Source organism: Pectinophora gossypiella, chromosome 9 (genome assembly GCF_024362695.1).
Source record: "Pectinophora gossypiella chromosome 9, ilPecGoss1.1, whole genome shotgun sequence".
NCBI lineage: Eukaryota > Metazoa > Arthropoda > Insecta > Lepidoptera > Gelechiidae > Pectinophora > Pectinophora gossypiella.
The window spans coordinates 3,053,812-3,071,476 of NC_065412.1; the positions used below are offsets into that span (position 1 = coordinate 3,053,812).

Consider the following 17,665-nt stretch of genomic DNA (forward strand, 5'->3'; position numbering starts at 1 on the left):
CTTGAGCGTTATTGCTGCAGTAAAAAGACTAGTCTGCGAGGCTAGGGCCACTCCGGACCTGCAGTACTACGCATAAAAGACGCGAACGTTATGTTAAAGAGAGCTTTATTACCTAGCTTTTAGTGACAAATGGAACAATTAAAAAAAAACAAGTAGATAAACGTCATAACAAAAACAGCCAGTGTCCTTATTAATAGAGTTTTTACAACAATTGCGACCTCCTTAAAAGTCAAAGTCGAAGTCAATGAATTTTGTTTTATAACATCTCCATGCTTATAACGTCGTTGTGTACATTCCAGTGGATCCCACCGCCGCCGGCGCAGAAGTTGACGGAGGCGGAGGAACAGATCAGTATCGACCTTGGCGATGAGTATGAGCAGGCGCTCACAGGGGCTTCGCAGGAGGAGATCATCGATCTAGCCGGTACGTCAGACACCGTAGGCCTTAGGCTGCGTTTCCATTGACGCGGAGCTGTGCGGAGATGAACGGACATATGCAGGAATCGACCAATCACCGTGAGGGAGAGAGTGACAGAGCGTCTTTCGTTTTTCGCTCTCTCGAACGCTGTGATTGATCAAATCCGCACATCTCCGCTCTTCTCCGCCCATCTCCGCGTCAGTGGAAACCCGGCCTTAAACCAGACGCTAGGGGTGGCTACACGGCGCGGCGGCTGCTGCCCTTGCAGCTTGAGGGTATGATCGATGGGAGGGGGCGATATTATCGATATAATACTTCAATACAAATCCATCCTGACCAAAAGATAATCAATGTATATTCGACGGGCAAAGCTAACTCCTAACTAGTTACCATAGAATCTCATATTTGATTGCAATAATGCGGAAATTCTTATCAGAATTTCATATGAAGATTGCGGTGTCCGTATTAGAAATAATTCAATCAATCAATAATACTTTATAATATTATAATTCATCATCATCAGCCGTATGACGCCCACTGCTGGGCAAGAAATAATTATCTCTTACTATTACTATATTAATCGTCAATAGATGAATACATTAGCCACGGTATCCAATAATTTCATAAATTTAGACGTCAAGTAACAATGACAAAAATAAATTCTGTACGAGGAGCGATTACTTTATTAAACGAATTATGACGGACAAAAGTCGTAATTTACATCTATAAAAAGTTAATTTGTCCAAGTGACACATTAAATTTCTATAAAACAATATTTCATTTTATGTTCGAAACAAGCTAAATTAATTCTATTAATAGTACTACTGTTACCGAGTTAAATTATGACATTTATTTTCCAGGAAATTAGTACAGACAGTTGAAATAGGACATGTTAAATTCGTTTTTTTTTTTGACGTCTGCCTGTCTGTCTCCGTATCTTAACTGACATAACAGCACACAGCCCAAACCACTAGGCTATAGTGTAAAAATTGTGTTGAAATAATATTTTTTTTAAATGTAGGCAAGCACTAAGGAGTTTTTTTTTAATTTAACCTCTAATGAAAGAGAGCCATGCGGGCGTTGCGGGTAGCAACAGGCTAGTTTCCAGCTAGTCAATTCACTTACTTTTTACTAAACGTCAATACACGAAATTACTATGGAATTTGTATGATAAAGCACACTGTGACGTCATAGAAAAACGTGATAAAATGTCGGACTTATTATAACGTTTTTATTGATTCAAATTTATAAATAAATTAAATAGAAAAAGAACATGTTTTTCGACAGTTTTAGGTCGGTCTTTATTTAGTAATCAGAATTTCATAATTTATCTTTGACCTACGAAACTACCCAGTTATCATAACATTACACGTGTATCCCCGAAGCGGTAGGCAGAGATGTATAGTATATACCCTTACTTTCTCGCTCTGCTCGGTAGCAATTCATTACATATTTAATAGCAAAATACAACGAAGAAAAACATCGTGAGGAATCCCACATTACCGAGAAATGCATTTTCGTAGGTATATGACCTAACCTGTATTGGGCTGGTTTTCCCTTCGCGGGAAGGTCAGACAGGCTGTCGCTTCTGTAAAAAACCGAACCTGTCAAATCTTCAGGTTAGGTAAGCGGACCCTGTGAAAAACGGGATAATGCTAGGGAGATGAATAGCAAAACACAGTTCAGACTCTTTGAAAATCTAAGTTGTGATGGTAGTTTTATTGAAATAACAAACAAGTTAGTGTTCATTTCATAATGGGTCGTATCATTAAAAGTTAGGGCCTGGATTTAATACGTTTTATGAGAAAAATTGCGGCGGCTGGCAATAACGCTCGGAATTTATCGGGTTGGCAGCCGTCCAGGCGAGTTGTTGGTGTTCGTCGCTTTAGAATATGCACAACATTACACTAAACATTTTTGGTTATTAAAAAAACTAGTAAAAAAACCAACTCCAGATGAAAAACACTCCAGGTTACACGTTCCTTGATGTGTTCAAATGTTAGTCTCTGCCAAGCAACTGAGATCAAAATGATATTAGAAAGTCGACGTGAATTAAACTCAGCGTTGAAACATCAAAATTAAATGAATTTTTGGGTTTTGTGCCAAAAATGAGTGCGGGTGGTTGTCTTGATGGTCGCTTTAGTCGCAAACTGAATGAGTGCTGAAATTAAATGTTGAATAATATGAATGCAGAGGTGAACCTTTCTTTCAGTATTGTAGAAGTGATACGTCTACTGATGTGATGAGCAGTCTAAACAGTAGGGCTAACGTACGCAACTTGATAAAATTTTGTCACGGTCATTTTATGTATTCTGACGATATACTTAAGTCGTTTTCTCGATTGGTGCTAATATGTGAACCCAAATAAGTGATGTCGATCTGTCAAAATACATGTAAGGGGAAAAACAAACTTATCGATTTCGACAAAATCTATTGAATCGATCGATAATTTTATCACCTTTATTTTATCAGCCCTGCTGGTGACATTATGCTGCAATGGCTAGTCATGTTGACCTTGCAATAAAAAGACGTAAACGTTATGATAAACATAGCTTTTAAGCAGATAGTATAAGAGTGACAAATGGAACAAATTAAAAAAAAATATATAAACGTCATATCAAGAAACAGCCAGTGTCCTTATTAATAAAGAGTTTTCACACTAAGATCACTCAAGATTTGTCATTGGCACATCGCTAGCCGTGGAAGCCAGAAGATAAAAAAAAAGAAGAAAGTGTGCCTTTATTTATTGTATTGTGTATTGGTTGCAGCTATCCTGGGCTTCCACTCGATGATGAACCAGGACCAGTACCACGCGTCGCTGCTCAACAAGGGGCAGCCCGTCGGCCTCGGCTGGGACGGCATCACTAAGGCCACCAAACAAAAGGTAGCGTCTACACATACTGCGAGAACTGGTATAATCCTTAATATTTAAAATTTATCAGAGAATACATTTAAAGCTCACGTGAAGCTTACTTTATGTAAAAAAACTTATTATAAGATTAATGATTACCTAAATGATAAAAATGTCTGGTATTGAATGTGTTCCTCTAGTTATTAAATAACTTGTAATGTACCCTCATTGATTTAAAAGATGTGTTGCTGTTGCGGTTTCTTGTCATTTCTTCTCCTCAGCCATAACACCTTGCGAAATGACGTAAATTCAAAAATGTTACATTGACCTTCAACAAGTTTATCCATGATATTTACGTTGAATAAATGATTCTGATCCAGCTAAATTACTCAATTGTGTAACATTTGTTTTTTCTTTCTTTTTCCGACAGGAAATTCCTGCAATACGTGAAATGGGTATATACGTTCGCGCGCGTATCGAAAATGAACGATTTAAAAAACTCTTTCTCTGGAGTTATAATAACTTGGTTGGGTTTATCGCTTCTACGCAGGCATATCTGTTCACTGCATTTTTCGAATTCTACCTAAACTTAGACCACTATATCGAGTTTGTCGCAAAAATTGCAGCCCAAAATTATTATTATACACAAGACAGTTTCTCCTTTATCGTGTTTAAGACTCGGTCATTCTCACTTCCTACTCCTTCCTATCACCAGGCAGGCGCTCATTCATTCAATCAACACGTGCAAGTCTCTGTCCGATATTGTTGAAGTTAGCTGCCCCAATAGCTTCTATTGAACGTTACTGGCTTTAAATATCTACGTAATTCAGCATTGTAATAAATGCAATACATAACGCCTCCTTGCAGGTATTCCCAATGGACCCGCCCAACGACACGGACCCCGACGACACGGTGAAACGGGTACAGGACAACGACCAGAAACTCACTGATCTCAATTGGAATAATATTAAGGTATACATTGTTTTTAAAAAAAAAAAAATCATTTATTTCGGGTGTTTTCCCATAGTAATTGTTAGTAACAAAAGTCTTATATCTATGTTAGTAAAAAAATTACAATTAATTAATCGATTAAATAATTATATAGTTTAGTGTCTTTGGCAAGTTGGACGCGGGTCCAGTGCTGCATAATAGCACTGTCCACGTCCAGCCTTGCCGCGACAGTCTGCAATAGGCTGTTGGAGCTGCTCCTCACCCGATGGATCAGGGATGCGATGCGCTTTCTAATTATAGCTGAGAAGCTATCGACTCCAGCTTCTGCTAGCATCCTAGATGCACTGCAGTGACGGCGCAGCCCCATCAGCGCCCTGAAGGCGTTATTATAATGGGTGCGCATGGCCCTGTGCGTTAAGTTTACGCGATTATTATCATAATTAAAACACATAATAACGGGTACTTACCGCGTTTAAAGCAGGGATATGAGACTCCCGATATTTCGACACTGTTGCAAGTGCCATGATCACGGGATGACTGATGAGATTGGAGTAGGTAGATCCATATTTTTTTACGGGCAGACATATCTGTCTATCCTCTAAGAACCCGTTAATATTATGGTATGTTCAACGTTTTGTTGCTATAGATAACAGCCTCGTAGTTCGATTTTTCTTCACTTTTTACAGTTTTGGTTTTTTAGAGAACTCTGCTTCGATTATCGGTTAGGCTGAGTTACGTGTTTGATAAAATTTATTTTAGTCGTGAAAGTGTAACTGCGCCTATGGTATAGGGGAGAGGAAGGGAAAGCAAGAGTTCAAATAATGCCAATGATAGACAGAGACAGATAGAGTGCAGTGCTGTCGATAGGCGCCGCATAGCGCGAGTGAGCAGGCTATAATAGTATCAGTTCATCTTTCTTCGCTTCAGAATCAAGACACAGGAAATATTACCTTATAAAATATGGTTATTAATTTGACCCTTTGCATGTATGTTGTTGGAATTGCACAAAGTTCGTATATATTTGCAAATTTCACAGGTGTATGTCCATTCTTGTCTATCAAAGGCCAATTCCTTGACTTCCTTATAAGACACGACGTTCGCTTTCTCTTTGATTTATTCCATGTAACAGCAATGGAAAATGCTACACAGACAAAAGCGTGACTTTCGAATTAATGATGATGATGTGTGTTTGTATTAACCAATAAATTCCTATCTTCCAGAACATAAGCGACGAAAAGTTCGAGAAGTTGTTCGAGGCGTTGAAAACCAACACGCACCTAGAAGTCCTGTGCCTAGTGAACGTGGGCCTCACAGACCGCAGTGCGGCGCTCCTGGCGACCGCACTCGAAGCCAACTCCACACTACGGGTGGTCAACGTTGAGACCAACTTCATCAGTCCAGCTGGGGTCGTGCAGCTGGTCAAGGCACTGCTCGTCATGAAGACTGTTGAAGAGTTCCGCGCTTCTAACCAGGTGAGGACACTTCTTATGCATGTTGTGGGCGCTCAAACGTCTCTTTGGTCCATTTACATGTAACAGGGTCATAAACGTGAGACAAAAATCACTTAAAGGTGCTCTGGCTCAAAAGCACTGCCTACAGTGCCTACTAGCTTTGTCTAGTGATCACCAAACCAACTCTAGTGAGACACCTCCATCAGTCCAGCTGGCTAAGGCCCTGCTTGTAATGAAGACTGTTGAGGAGTTCCAAGATTCTAACCAGGTGAGGACTCTCGCTTTTCATGCTTCTTGTGGGAGGCCCAAACGCCCCTTTGGCCTATTTTCGTGTTGCCTACCCACTTCACTTCGTTCTTTGGGTCTCTAACCAGGTGAATCCCTTCGTCTTTTTGAGGTTTCTAATGTTTGGCTTTTTATTCAAGAAATCTAGTTCTGGAATACAGACCATACGTATTAAGTGGCCTTGTCTGTTAAGACATCCTGTTACAGCAAAAATGTAGCCATAGCCGTGAAATGTTTGTGCCTTGTCACACCCCAGACACTTCTTACAAAACACTTCATTTTACACAGACACTACTCATTGACGTTATCGTACACGCACATCCGTGTTTATAACGACTGACGCCCAAACTATTGTAGATTAAAGTAAGACCGAGTAAACCTACTTCAGCCGCTGGTGGGGTGCAGAGAGTTGCCGTTCTATACGTAGTTTTATTCCATATTCTATGCCCTTGTTAAAATAAACAATTTCTGTTCTGTTATGTAGCTTGCAGAAGACTTTTTTTTTTGATGCTAACCCGTATTGTTCTCTCCAGCGGTCACAAGTGCTGGGCAACAAGATCGAGATGGAGATCACGTCGTTGGTGGAGCAGAACCCGACGCTGCTGCGGCTCGGGCTGCACCTCGAGTACTCGGACGCGCGCCACCGCGTCGCCAGCCACCTGCAGCGGAACATCGACAGGAGTGAGTACACCAGATCTGTGCTAGGGACGTGTAGGCTGGGAGTGAAAGATACCGCGCCTTGGGTAGCTGCTGAGGGTCTAGGGCGGTGAACGGAAGGAAACCAGTTGCGTCAATAGCGCAATTTTGTCACCGCTATTTTATCAATTCTGGCGATATAATTATGTCGCTTTGTCGATTGATACTAATATCTGAAGCCAAACAAGTCGTTCTGTCAAAATACGAACAAAATCACGTGCACGCATATTAGGGAAAAAACAAACATATCGATTTCGATAAAATTAATTGATGTGATCGATACATTGCGCATGTTAGCCCTCCCGGAAGCATTCTTGTGGCTCAAAAATGATGCAACGAAATTCGTACCGCGGGGAGCGGGGCGTCAAAATCATACCGTCAATATAATAAGTATTCATTCATATACCCACTTTGGACTTTATTGTATAAAGGTACCTATAAATCGACGTACACCTTTTGTCACTTACCGGTATTTACTTATTTACGAAACGGCGTAAGTGTCTAAGAAAAATTGTGACATAAAATCCATAACATTAACGTGGTTTATGAATTGTAATATACTATTATTTTGACGTGCTAAACCACAGTGAGTACGAAGCGACTGCTTACTTCTTTATTTCCGTTCACCAGTCTAGGGTAGTCCCTTGTAGTGGTAGACCAGACCAAGGCCAAGCCAGGCCAAGGTAGTGCCTTGGGTAGTCCCTTGGGTGATAAGACGGGCGAAAGCGCTATTACAAATAATGCAAAAGACAGTTTAAATTATCTTCTGGAGCACTGATTCAAATTATGTTCTGGGCAAACCTAAGAGCTTAGCCGAGTTTTAACGCAATGCTTAACCAAAAAAAAAACTAAGTTAAATGAATGAAAATGTATGGGACATAACCATTGTACAGCTAAACGTTGCGCTAGCGCACAGAGAGTTCAAATAATCCTCAGACATATAACCTGTAAAACGTAACATGATTGGAATTAAAGCAGGATAGAGATATTACATCGCAACGAAAGGAACAAGGCGATGTACTATTACATCTGTCCTGTTGTCTCGTTTGCCTCATCCATCGACCAAGAGACATACTCTTGTCTCTTTCGCACTAACGGAATAAAGCTTAGTAAGAAAGAGGCGAGAGATTCAGTCTAATGATGTTACGTTTTATAAGCTATTATAGTACCCGTGAACGCAGCTACCTACAGGCGTGGTATAGTGTGGGCGTAAAGACTAGCTGTTAGATACCAAGGACGAAGAAGATATAGTCATAAAATGCGAGATTGATTGTAAGAATGTCTTAAGTTGGATGTTTGGACGGGTCTGATTAAAATAATTAAAACACATAATAACGGGTTCTTACCGCGTTAAAAAAATGCCGTATATTTTGTCTCTTTCGTACTTAGCTGTATACCGTTGGTGCGAAAGAGATAACAATACGATACAATTGTTAGACCATTGTGGGAGAAGATTCTGGGGGGTCAAAAAGGCCACATCGAAGCAATTCATCTAAAAAAGCAATATTGCTGTTTGACATTCGTTGGCATTGCGCACTTACTTTTATATGCGCAAATGTCAAATTGCAATATTGCTTTTTTAGATGAATTGCTTTGTTGTGGCTTCTTTACCCCCCCCCCCCCCTGACCTTGAATCGTATAAGGAGTAGATGTGTATGTAGTTTAGTGTGAAATAGTATGATAAAAGATTCGATGGATGGAAAATTTGTTTATAAAATGTGTTTATATTGAGGTTCAAGTTCGACGTGGAGTCCTTAAAAATGTGTTTGGTTTCAGAATAGATGTATGAGTGATTTTATCATTTTTTTATTATTGTATAAATTATGTATGATTACAAATGATAGGCATTAATTGCCTACAAAAATACTTTCTTGAACTATATTATTATTGATGCTTATTTCTTTAGTTATAAGTCTCTGTTCTTATACCATTTGTACTATAAGTCGATAGAGTCGATACTTCTACGCTTTGCCATATCTCACATGTGCATCGAAGACAATAGAGGGTACACGAAATCACCGTAGCACTGTGCTAATAACTAGACATGGCACCGAACGTCACATACACACGATATTAATATTAAATGGCTCATATGTTACGCCTTACAAGGTTGCATGTAAGAAGGTGAAGATTGTATTAAAAAATGGTATTTGACTGGGTCATAGATAAAAAATAAAATGCTAATCGAGAAATCGAAGCCAAAATAATCAAAAATCAATCTCATTTTACTTATCGACTTACTACTACTTTCGATTTTTATTTATGATTGAATTAAAAAGAGTACGACATTTGACCGCTTTTGTTGATGACGTCACAGGACAGTATTTGCATACAAATTTTCGTTTTGACGTTTCGTAAAATGTCTCGTTTGACTAGGTAAAAAAAATATATAAATCGTCAAAGGTTAAAAAAAATTTTTTTTTACCTTTGATGGGTTTGCTCTTGGCCACAGACTTGCCCGAAGGCATTGACGAGGCCCAAGATGGAGCTTGCTCGCCCAGAAGGTGCCTGTTCACTCTGGCCTTAAAAGTAAAAATTATTATTTTCTTTAAAAGTTTTTGGATACAGATGTCTCCCTTTAAGCTTTTGGAACCCTGTGTTGACAGGAAGAGCGGTTTTCAAACCATGTTCTAAAAACACAGTAACTCCGATAAGTAATCTGCGAAACATTTGAATAAAATAACATATAAAAGTAGTCTTTGCCTTCTTCGACCTTGTACAACAACGGCTTTTTGTCGACCAATCAAACTCATATTAGGACTAGAATAACCGCGCATACAACGTCCACATCACCCCATCGAATGAAGACCACATCACCTCATAAGGACATCAGTATCAAGAAGATCACGCCATCCACCATTCAGTGTGAACTACGGAGGATGTCTCCACGTGAACTACTCTCGATTTTTTATCTTATTTCGGAACGTATGTTAACAATGACTTTTAGGTTACTTTTGGGGTAAAAACCATTTTTCATACGTAACAAAACGAGTTTATAAAGACATTGTTTACCAAATACGAAAGCCGGTAACCAAGTCTTTCAAAGAGCGTTTATTCCACATTGATTTATCTATTGAAAGGAAAAGACATATTTTACGTTTTCATAATAACAGCTACGCACTTGCAATTAACATTACGTTCCGAATAAAGACACGTTATTACCGAGAGCGTCACGTGGAGAGTAATGGACACCCCGGGTGTAGCAGACGGCTCAATAGCTGACACCAGGGTTGGCGAGGTCGGTCATCCACCTTACAACGAGATGATGATAAAGTATCACCCTGGTGTATCAGATTGCCGCGTACAGAAGCGCGCGAGTGCCTCCCTCAGTCTTCGCTTGCCACGCGGCCGCCCGCCTCCAGTTGCGCTCGACAACTCCTTCTTCAACCTTACACCACCTAGCGCCGAAGCGATCACTCCTACTAAAGAAGAGACGGTTGAAGCCACGCTGAAGATTGAATCACCCGCTCCCACGGGGCCGGTAGAAAGAGTCACACCAGTAGAAGAAGAAAAGCAGAAAGAGAAAGAGGGAGAGCGGTTCGTGAGGGGGTCTTTACCGGATACAAGCATCGAGCCGCATTCGTGAGTAGCGGCCACAGACACCCACACACATCCGCGTGTCCCCCCACTGTGTACTTTGTATTCTAGTTAGTTTAGTGTATAAGTGAAATGGAACAATTTTAACTACCTCTAAAATTGAACACGTTTTTTAATGTGCCACTTTGCACTGTAACAAATCTAGAAGCCCGACTAAAATATAGTAAAAATATGATTTTTTTTAAAATGGTGCCTATTCGGACGCACTCAAACTTTTAAATTTGACAGCTGTTAAATTAGCGCCGTCCTTCACTTACAATCCGCGCAAGAAAGAGATGCAGCTAGTTTTAGTCCTGAAAAATTAAGTTGGTGCTTGCCCGAATCGACACTTATACGTTACACAGACTGAAGATGTGATCACTTCCATGGCAGGATTTTTTATATTACTGGTCGGGCTTTTGTACTTAACTTTTGGAATAGTTGAGGTTGTTCCAATTCGCACCAAGTAACGTAGATAGCACACAGTGACACATGAGTCACGAGTATGTTTGTCCATTGCAGTACGGAAAGACCTGACTCTACGACTGAAGTTCAGGTTTTTTAACAACCTGCCAAAGGGGGCCCGTAGTCAATAGAGTAAAGGTCAGACAGGAACAGATGTTAGCACGGCAGATAACAGTCTTCGCTTAAAGTAAAGCTTAGTTTTTGAGTGTCGACACTTACTTTGGTGCAGTTTTATAGGAACTCTAAACCATTAAAAGACGCTTAGGTTTTTAATAGGCTTTTAGGAATAAGTCGTAGTCGCTAGTAATGCTTAGTACCTAATTCATGAGGCCATTGTTAGGTTTTCTAGTGGAATAATATTGACACCAACATATGCAAACGTTACATTAATTACATACAAAAGAATCACGGGTTTATTCGTGTTGGTATTCAGGGAAGGATGTTTAAAATCTTCTAATATACTTAGATGTTAGATTTGTTTCAATAAAACTGCACCGTACTATGAAACGTCTTCGAAATATGTCACTTCCAGACGATCGTTCTCGAGTGACATATTCTTGATGGAACATTTAACACGTTTTATTCTATACTATCTATAAATAATTCTCTGTTCAATCTTCTCTATGTCACACTGTAATATCTCGTTGATATCTCTAATGTCCGACTGAATACGACTAATGTTTTGTTGTGTTTCAATATTTTAACCGTTAACAATTTTATTTTAGCGGAGAGGGGAGCGTAGAACCTCATGATAATTTGTAGAAACGGCCGCATAAATCGGTAAAAGTCCAGTTTTATTTGGCTGCAAAGGCCGTTTACCATGTGCTATTGTTCGGGACATAACCGTTTCAACGCAGCTTCAGCTAATATGGACATGACGCTTGTAGGCCTCCGATTAGCCGCGGGGTCATGCTGCGGATATACCGTTTGTCAACAGTCCCAAACTTAACCCGTAAACTCGAAATATCCTCATAAATATTTCGAATTAATCGAACAACTGACAATTCGAGAGACGATTTTTCGATACTTTAATCGATTAGTAAGTTTTGGACTCGTGTGTTTCTTTCACCCCCCCCCAGTAGTGCTATACTAGCACAGTGACACTCTAAGTAAGGGAAAATAGGACATTCCACGAGTATAATAAATAATAATTAATTATTAGACAGTCAAGCATTAACGTGTGTGATGAACTAACAGAGCATGAGTGTGCGAACTAACGTGAATGATGAATGAGTTTCTCTAAACGCCAGAGTTCGCATGATTTTATGAAATGTTTCAATAATCCGTCCAATTTCTTTTCCAGTTTGATGATATCTTGTATTATATTGTTTGAGATCAGGCAGGCGTTTGTCAATTTATTTGTAAATCAAAATATCTTTAAATCAGTCTCCACTTTTGATGTTATTTGTATTTATACATTATATATTGACAATCGTTTGCATGGTTCAACCTATGCATTTATAAAAATGTTGAATTTAATCCCGAATATTTCACTGATATTCACTATGTCACTATTTTAAACTATAAACTTAAATATTTAAATTACTAGTGAAAAAAATGTTTATGCCTGTGATATGTGTGATCCCTTTTTCAGAATACCCATTCAAAGTCTAAGACAGAAGCTTTAATAAAAAATCTATTACTTCGTCGATAGCTTTCTGCCTTCAAGTAATCTTCTGTTATCTACTTTATCAGCTCGTTATAAATACATCCATTAAGTATGTGAATTTCTACCCCGGGTAGTGAATATCAGTGTAAAGACGCAACCCTGCCCAACCCCCGTTACTATGTGTCGTGTTGCCTTCCAGTACGCCAGCAGCGCCGCAGCAAGACCAGCGCTTAGAACCCTGAACGCAGCATGCGGTATGTACCCTCAAAACAAAAATATTTAAATTGGTTAGAGAATTCTTGCAAGCAAGAATTTGACGCTTCGGTCTTTCGAGCTCTGATAAATGCCGCGAATTGCAATAAATAACGCATCGTATAGTCATAAAGTAAAGAATACTACGGACACTCTCCGCCCCGCGCTAATTCGTATCGGTGCGTGCTAGATTTACCTCACCTCCCCGCTGGCTCTCACTTTAGTCTGTAAACCGTTAAGGAGTAAGGGAGAGCCCGCGGACTGTCTGTCTCTCACTATTGATTTATTTAATCCTATTCTGTATGACAAAAGCAGGAGGTTGTATTATTCAAATATACACGGTTTTTATCAGAGCTGGAATAATTTGCTGTAAATAAACATCATATTATGATTTTTATTTACAGCAAATATTATTAAAACATATTAGGTACAAGATTTTTTCAATATGTTAAGTGTTGTCATCGATTGCATTTTGTACCCTACCCGTGCATAAAGGCATGATTTTCCATTTATTTTCCATAGCCGCCGCATATTTACGGGACGTTCTAAATATATATTTTTAAAATCACCATTGTTATTTTTAATTAAAATATTTACTTTTTGTTCTTGTATGTATGTATGTACACCGAACTTGTATGTATTGTTCTATGGCACTATTGTGAGTCCACTAATGCACTAGTATAATGATACGCACTGATTTTTACTATTAATTAGTAAGAACAACACTAACGACTGTATGTGTGTTACTCAATTTGAATTAACAAAAAAAAAATACATTAAAAATCAGTGCGTGTCATTATACTAGTGAAACTAGTGCATTAGTGGACCCACAATAGTGCCATAGAACAATAAATACAAGTTCGGTGCACTCGAACCGAACATTTTCTATGTAGAGATATCTGTATTTTTAGAAATATTCTCTCTCCGCTTCAAAGCGCTGTACAGTTAATGTGCTATTTTTATAATAGAATTATTTCGCAATGAATTTTTTCTCTGCTTTATTACCACGCTTCTTATTTTTTGTTTCACATTTTAGGTTTATTCCGCCTCGCTTCTTTACATCGTGTCGATACTGTTTAAGTTTTTGTTTCTATATCACTCACTCACATACTGATTTTAACACAACAGAACAATGTCATATCGAGGCATTTTCTACTTACAATTTCATAATTTTATAGTGAATTTAAAACAATAGAATTACACAATCAGTATAAGAAATGAAATGTAATAACATTGTCGTCATCCACAATATGCATTCCTATAATTTGCAAACTGTAATAATACTTCGTACTATGATAACATCTTGTTGAGTGATTCAAGCTATCACTGTGCTTTGTTCATCACTTTCAGTTACAATAAGCCAGTCTCCAGAGAAAAGAAAAATGATTTTACAAAGAATTATTAAGGTCTTACTTTACATGTTTTGCACATTTCTCTGTCCCGTGTTCGAAATGTGTCTTCATCTATTTTTTCTAATCCTATTATCCCCTGTAGGGATGTAGGTCTCGAACAACATATTTCCACTCCTCGCGATCTTTTGCAGCAATCGTAGCCTCTGTAACTTGCTCCCGTGATATGTCGAGAGTCTTAATTTTCTATCAACAGAGAATCGCCAAGTTTCGTTGGGCTTCCTTTTCATTGGGACGGCTGTAAACATACATACATACATAAACTCACGCCTATTTCCCACCGGTGTAAGCAGAGACTATAGAATTCCATTTGCTTCGATCCTGACACACTTCTCTTGCTTCCTCCACATTCATCAATCGCTTCATACACGCACGCCGGTTCAGAGACGGCTGTAAAATTTTTCATAAATTGTATATAAAAAATATTTTAAATAATCTGGAGACTGGCCTATTGCAAAACTAAAATTTCACTCAGCAAGACAATATACAAAAAATAACCGTTAAAAAATACATTTCAAATATTTCAGGTGGGCGCGTGCGTCGCATGACCCACTTCGCGCGCAGTCGCAGTTACGTGGTCGGCTACATATAGTCGCCGCCGGATGACTACGACTAACCGTAGTCGAACTACAGCGTGACTACGACTTACCGTAGGCAGACTACGCGACTATAAACTTGTTTGTAGTTGTATTCTGCCGCTACCGCTATATTGGCTTATAGGGTATAGTTGTAGTACAACAGTGCACGGGATCTATAAAGGCCACATCAAACCAATTCATCTGAAAAGCAATATTGCAATTTGACTTTTGCGCAAATAAAAGTAAGTGTGTAACAAAAATTAAATAACAATATTGTTTTTTTTTTTTTTTTTCATTGAATTGCTTCATTGTGGCCTTTTGAACTTCCCAGAGGTTCTATGGGTTTGAGACGCAACTTTATGCCACGTTTCTGAATCCAATTGAATCTCTTAATAATATTGTATATGGAGTCCCAACTGTTCAGAGATCTTAAATTGTTTACCAATATATTATATATTAGCCACATTAAATATAATGAATTGTAATTTGTTTGCTAAATTTTAATGCCGCCTCGCCGGTGGTGTTACCTCGTCATGTTGGTATGCCTGTTACGACCAAAGGTTCGTCGTGGCGGTATTGATGGTTATTACGATAAACTTACGATAGAAAATACAATGAATATTTTACTAATTAGTTTATTGATTTTCTTTTACATTTTTGTCCAGATTTAATTAACTTCCTATCCTATTCGGTATGTAAGGGAAAAAAAGTTACGCTAATTCTAAAACCATTTCGAGATTACGTTATAATTAGCTTTATTTCTCTATTTTTAGCTCTCAAATGAGCCGGATGGTTTTTATTTTGGCAATAATTTTGTCTTTATTTGACCTTCATGTAACCTCTAAAGGTAGTCTGTTTACCCAAGTTGTCGTTGCCAAATGCCGTTTATAATAAATAAAATATATAATCTGTGCTCATCACTAGGGTAAGGTGTCCTACGAGTGTGCGGTTAATAAACATAATGAAATAAATTCAATAATCACCCCCCTCTCATGTTTATTAAAAGCATAAACTACAGATGTTAATTAAAGGAATGAAAAATTAACAAAATGTTATTTGTATCTATCTTATTGGGTCTGAGTACTGTTAAGGACCGCCCACAGTTTGGGCACATCACCCTAACAAAATGACAATATTAAAATTTTAATACAAACTAGGCAAAGGTAGAAACGTGATTCAGCCTACTTTAGGGAGATATTTAAAAATAAATGTAAAATATTAACAACTGCATGAAAAGCAAAAATATTCAAATTAGTTTGTTTATAATAGATTTAAAATTATACCTTACATACCCAATGAGGCCTTTATTTGATGAACAGATGTGACTTTATAAATTGTATACAACTATTGTCTATCAGCGCCGGTCGCGCCCGCACCTCGCTTGCTGGCTCCAACTCTGTCTAGGACTACTTTGTGGTTGAACATTTTAGAAGTCTTCAATCTTAACGCTTAAGGTTCCTATTGATTCAAGTTTCAACAATCTTATCTGTGTATAATTTAAGTTGCCATTCGAGAAAGTACATTGTTGAAATATTTAATTTCCAACGCTCTTGAGACATTTATAAAAGTTACAAACACCAGAAAACTGCTTTTACAATCACAAAGGACATTCTAGACGGGGCCACGTATGCTTGAAGCTGATTGTGTCAACAAGAATTGTAATGTTTATTGATCAATGAAATCTTATGCAAAATACATGTGGCTAGGTGGTGGCAGGACCATCACTAGTCGTTAAATTCTTTGCACAGGGCTGACTACTTATAAAAAAAAAATGGTTAAAATGGTTTTATATGCTCATACGACTCGTATCTGTACAGCCTCGTCCTCACTAGGGGATTTGTCTATCGACGTTTCCCCGGAGACATCGGGCGATATCGCCCCACATCGCGCGACATCTTATCTTGCGACTATGCCATAGTTGGAGAAAAAAATAGTCGTCTGGTAAAGTCTAGCGATGACGTTCAGTATGGCCTGATGAGTTCGGGGGTTGCTCGGTCAATGACCCATATAGAGACGAAGCTTTACTATTTTCTTGTCAATTTGAAAAAGAAAATAATAAATCGTTATTTTTATCCGCCCCACACGTTTTAACTTGACACCGATAAAATCACAGTTCTTGTACGCGTGTGTATGACTTTGTACGTTTTAATATTAATATTATTCTAGTGTGCTAATGAATTCGTATTAATTCTTATAAATTGTAATATATTTTATAAACGTGCACATTCCATTCATGCGAAACATGCTTCTTTTTACTTGACGCGTTTTAAAACATTTTAAGTCGAATGAAGACTGTAACTTACAGTTAATGTAACAAATACCAAAGCGATCACGTAGCGTTGTAATAACCTTTTTTAATGTTTTATAGTGCAAACATATTGCAAGTGTTCAACTAAAAAATAAGAAGTAAACCTCATTATTTAATAAGCAAGTAATGAAATGTTCGACTGATTTCGAAACTCAGAAAAGAAGCCATGTTCCGCGTCAATGGGGGTTATGTTAACTTTAATATTATATTTCAACAAAGCACTAGGTTCCGTGCGCTATTTAGAATGTGCCTTCTGCAAAAGGAACTCTTACGTTAGTCCACAACGCTTTTATCGGGATATTTTCAGAAGGCTGATTTAATAGGATAGAATATTTCGACCTCCTGCTTTCTTGAAACAATCATGCTTATCTTTAAATGTAACTTTATGTATATTTGATAGTGAATCTACTGGGGGAACTAAGTGTCCATAACATTGTGATAAACATCATGTTTTTCCATTTAAAAAATACTGCTTGATTTTTTCGTCTTTAGTTTCATTTAAGAGAGATTATTTGTATATGAATTTTAGATTTTTAAAAGTGTAATATTCTTTTATTGTGACGATTTATGAAATTATTATTAATAATATGAAATGATAATTTTATTGTAATAATAGATTTATTTATGTTACGGTTCAGGAGCATTTTGGTCCAACGAAAACCTTGACTAGTAGAGTCGCAGTTCTGTAGTTTGTGACAAAATATGTAAAAAAATCAATAAAGTACATAAACGTCAACTATCGTTATATTATTTTAACCCGATGATGACATAAATAAATGAAACAAGTTATTTTTCACTGAAAGCTTTATTACAGTAA

General features: G+C 38.0%; 1 protein-coding gene across 6 annotated transcripts in view; it reads left to right on the forward strand.

The window, feature by feature from the left end:
- Window positions 1–17,584, forward strand: part of LOC126369402 (tropomodulin-1) — a 72,257-nt gene extending 54,673 nt beyond the window's left edge. For 3 of the 6 annotated variants that reach the window (XM_050013803.1, XM_050013799.1, XM_050013804.1), the window contains exons 4-11: window positions 300–423; window positions 3,186–3,301; window positions 4,136–4,240; window positions 5,440–5,691; window positions 6,489–6,636; window positions 10,750–10,830; window positions 12,501–12,555; window positions 14,490–17,584. In XM_050013803.1, the coding sequence (XP_049869760.1) occupies window positions 300–423; window positions 3,186–3,301; window positions 4,136–4,240; window positions 5,440–5,691; window positions 6,489–6,636; window positions 10,750–10,823 (819 nt within the window). In that variant the 3' untranslated portion in view covers window positions 10,824–10,830; window positions 12,501–12,555; window positions 14,490–17,584. Of the gene's footprint in view, window positions 1–299; window positions 424–3,185; window positions 3,302–4,135; window positions 4,241–5,439; window positions 5,692–6,488; window positions 6,637–9,944; window positions 10,234–10,749; window positions 10,831–11,417; window positions 11,473–12,500; window positions 12,556–14,489 lie in introns of all 6 variants that reach the window. The other 3 variants (XM_050013805.1, XM_050013801.1, XM_050013802.1) reach the window with 3 other exon arrangements.
- Window positions 17,585–17,665: the final 81 nt, after the last annotated feature.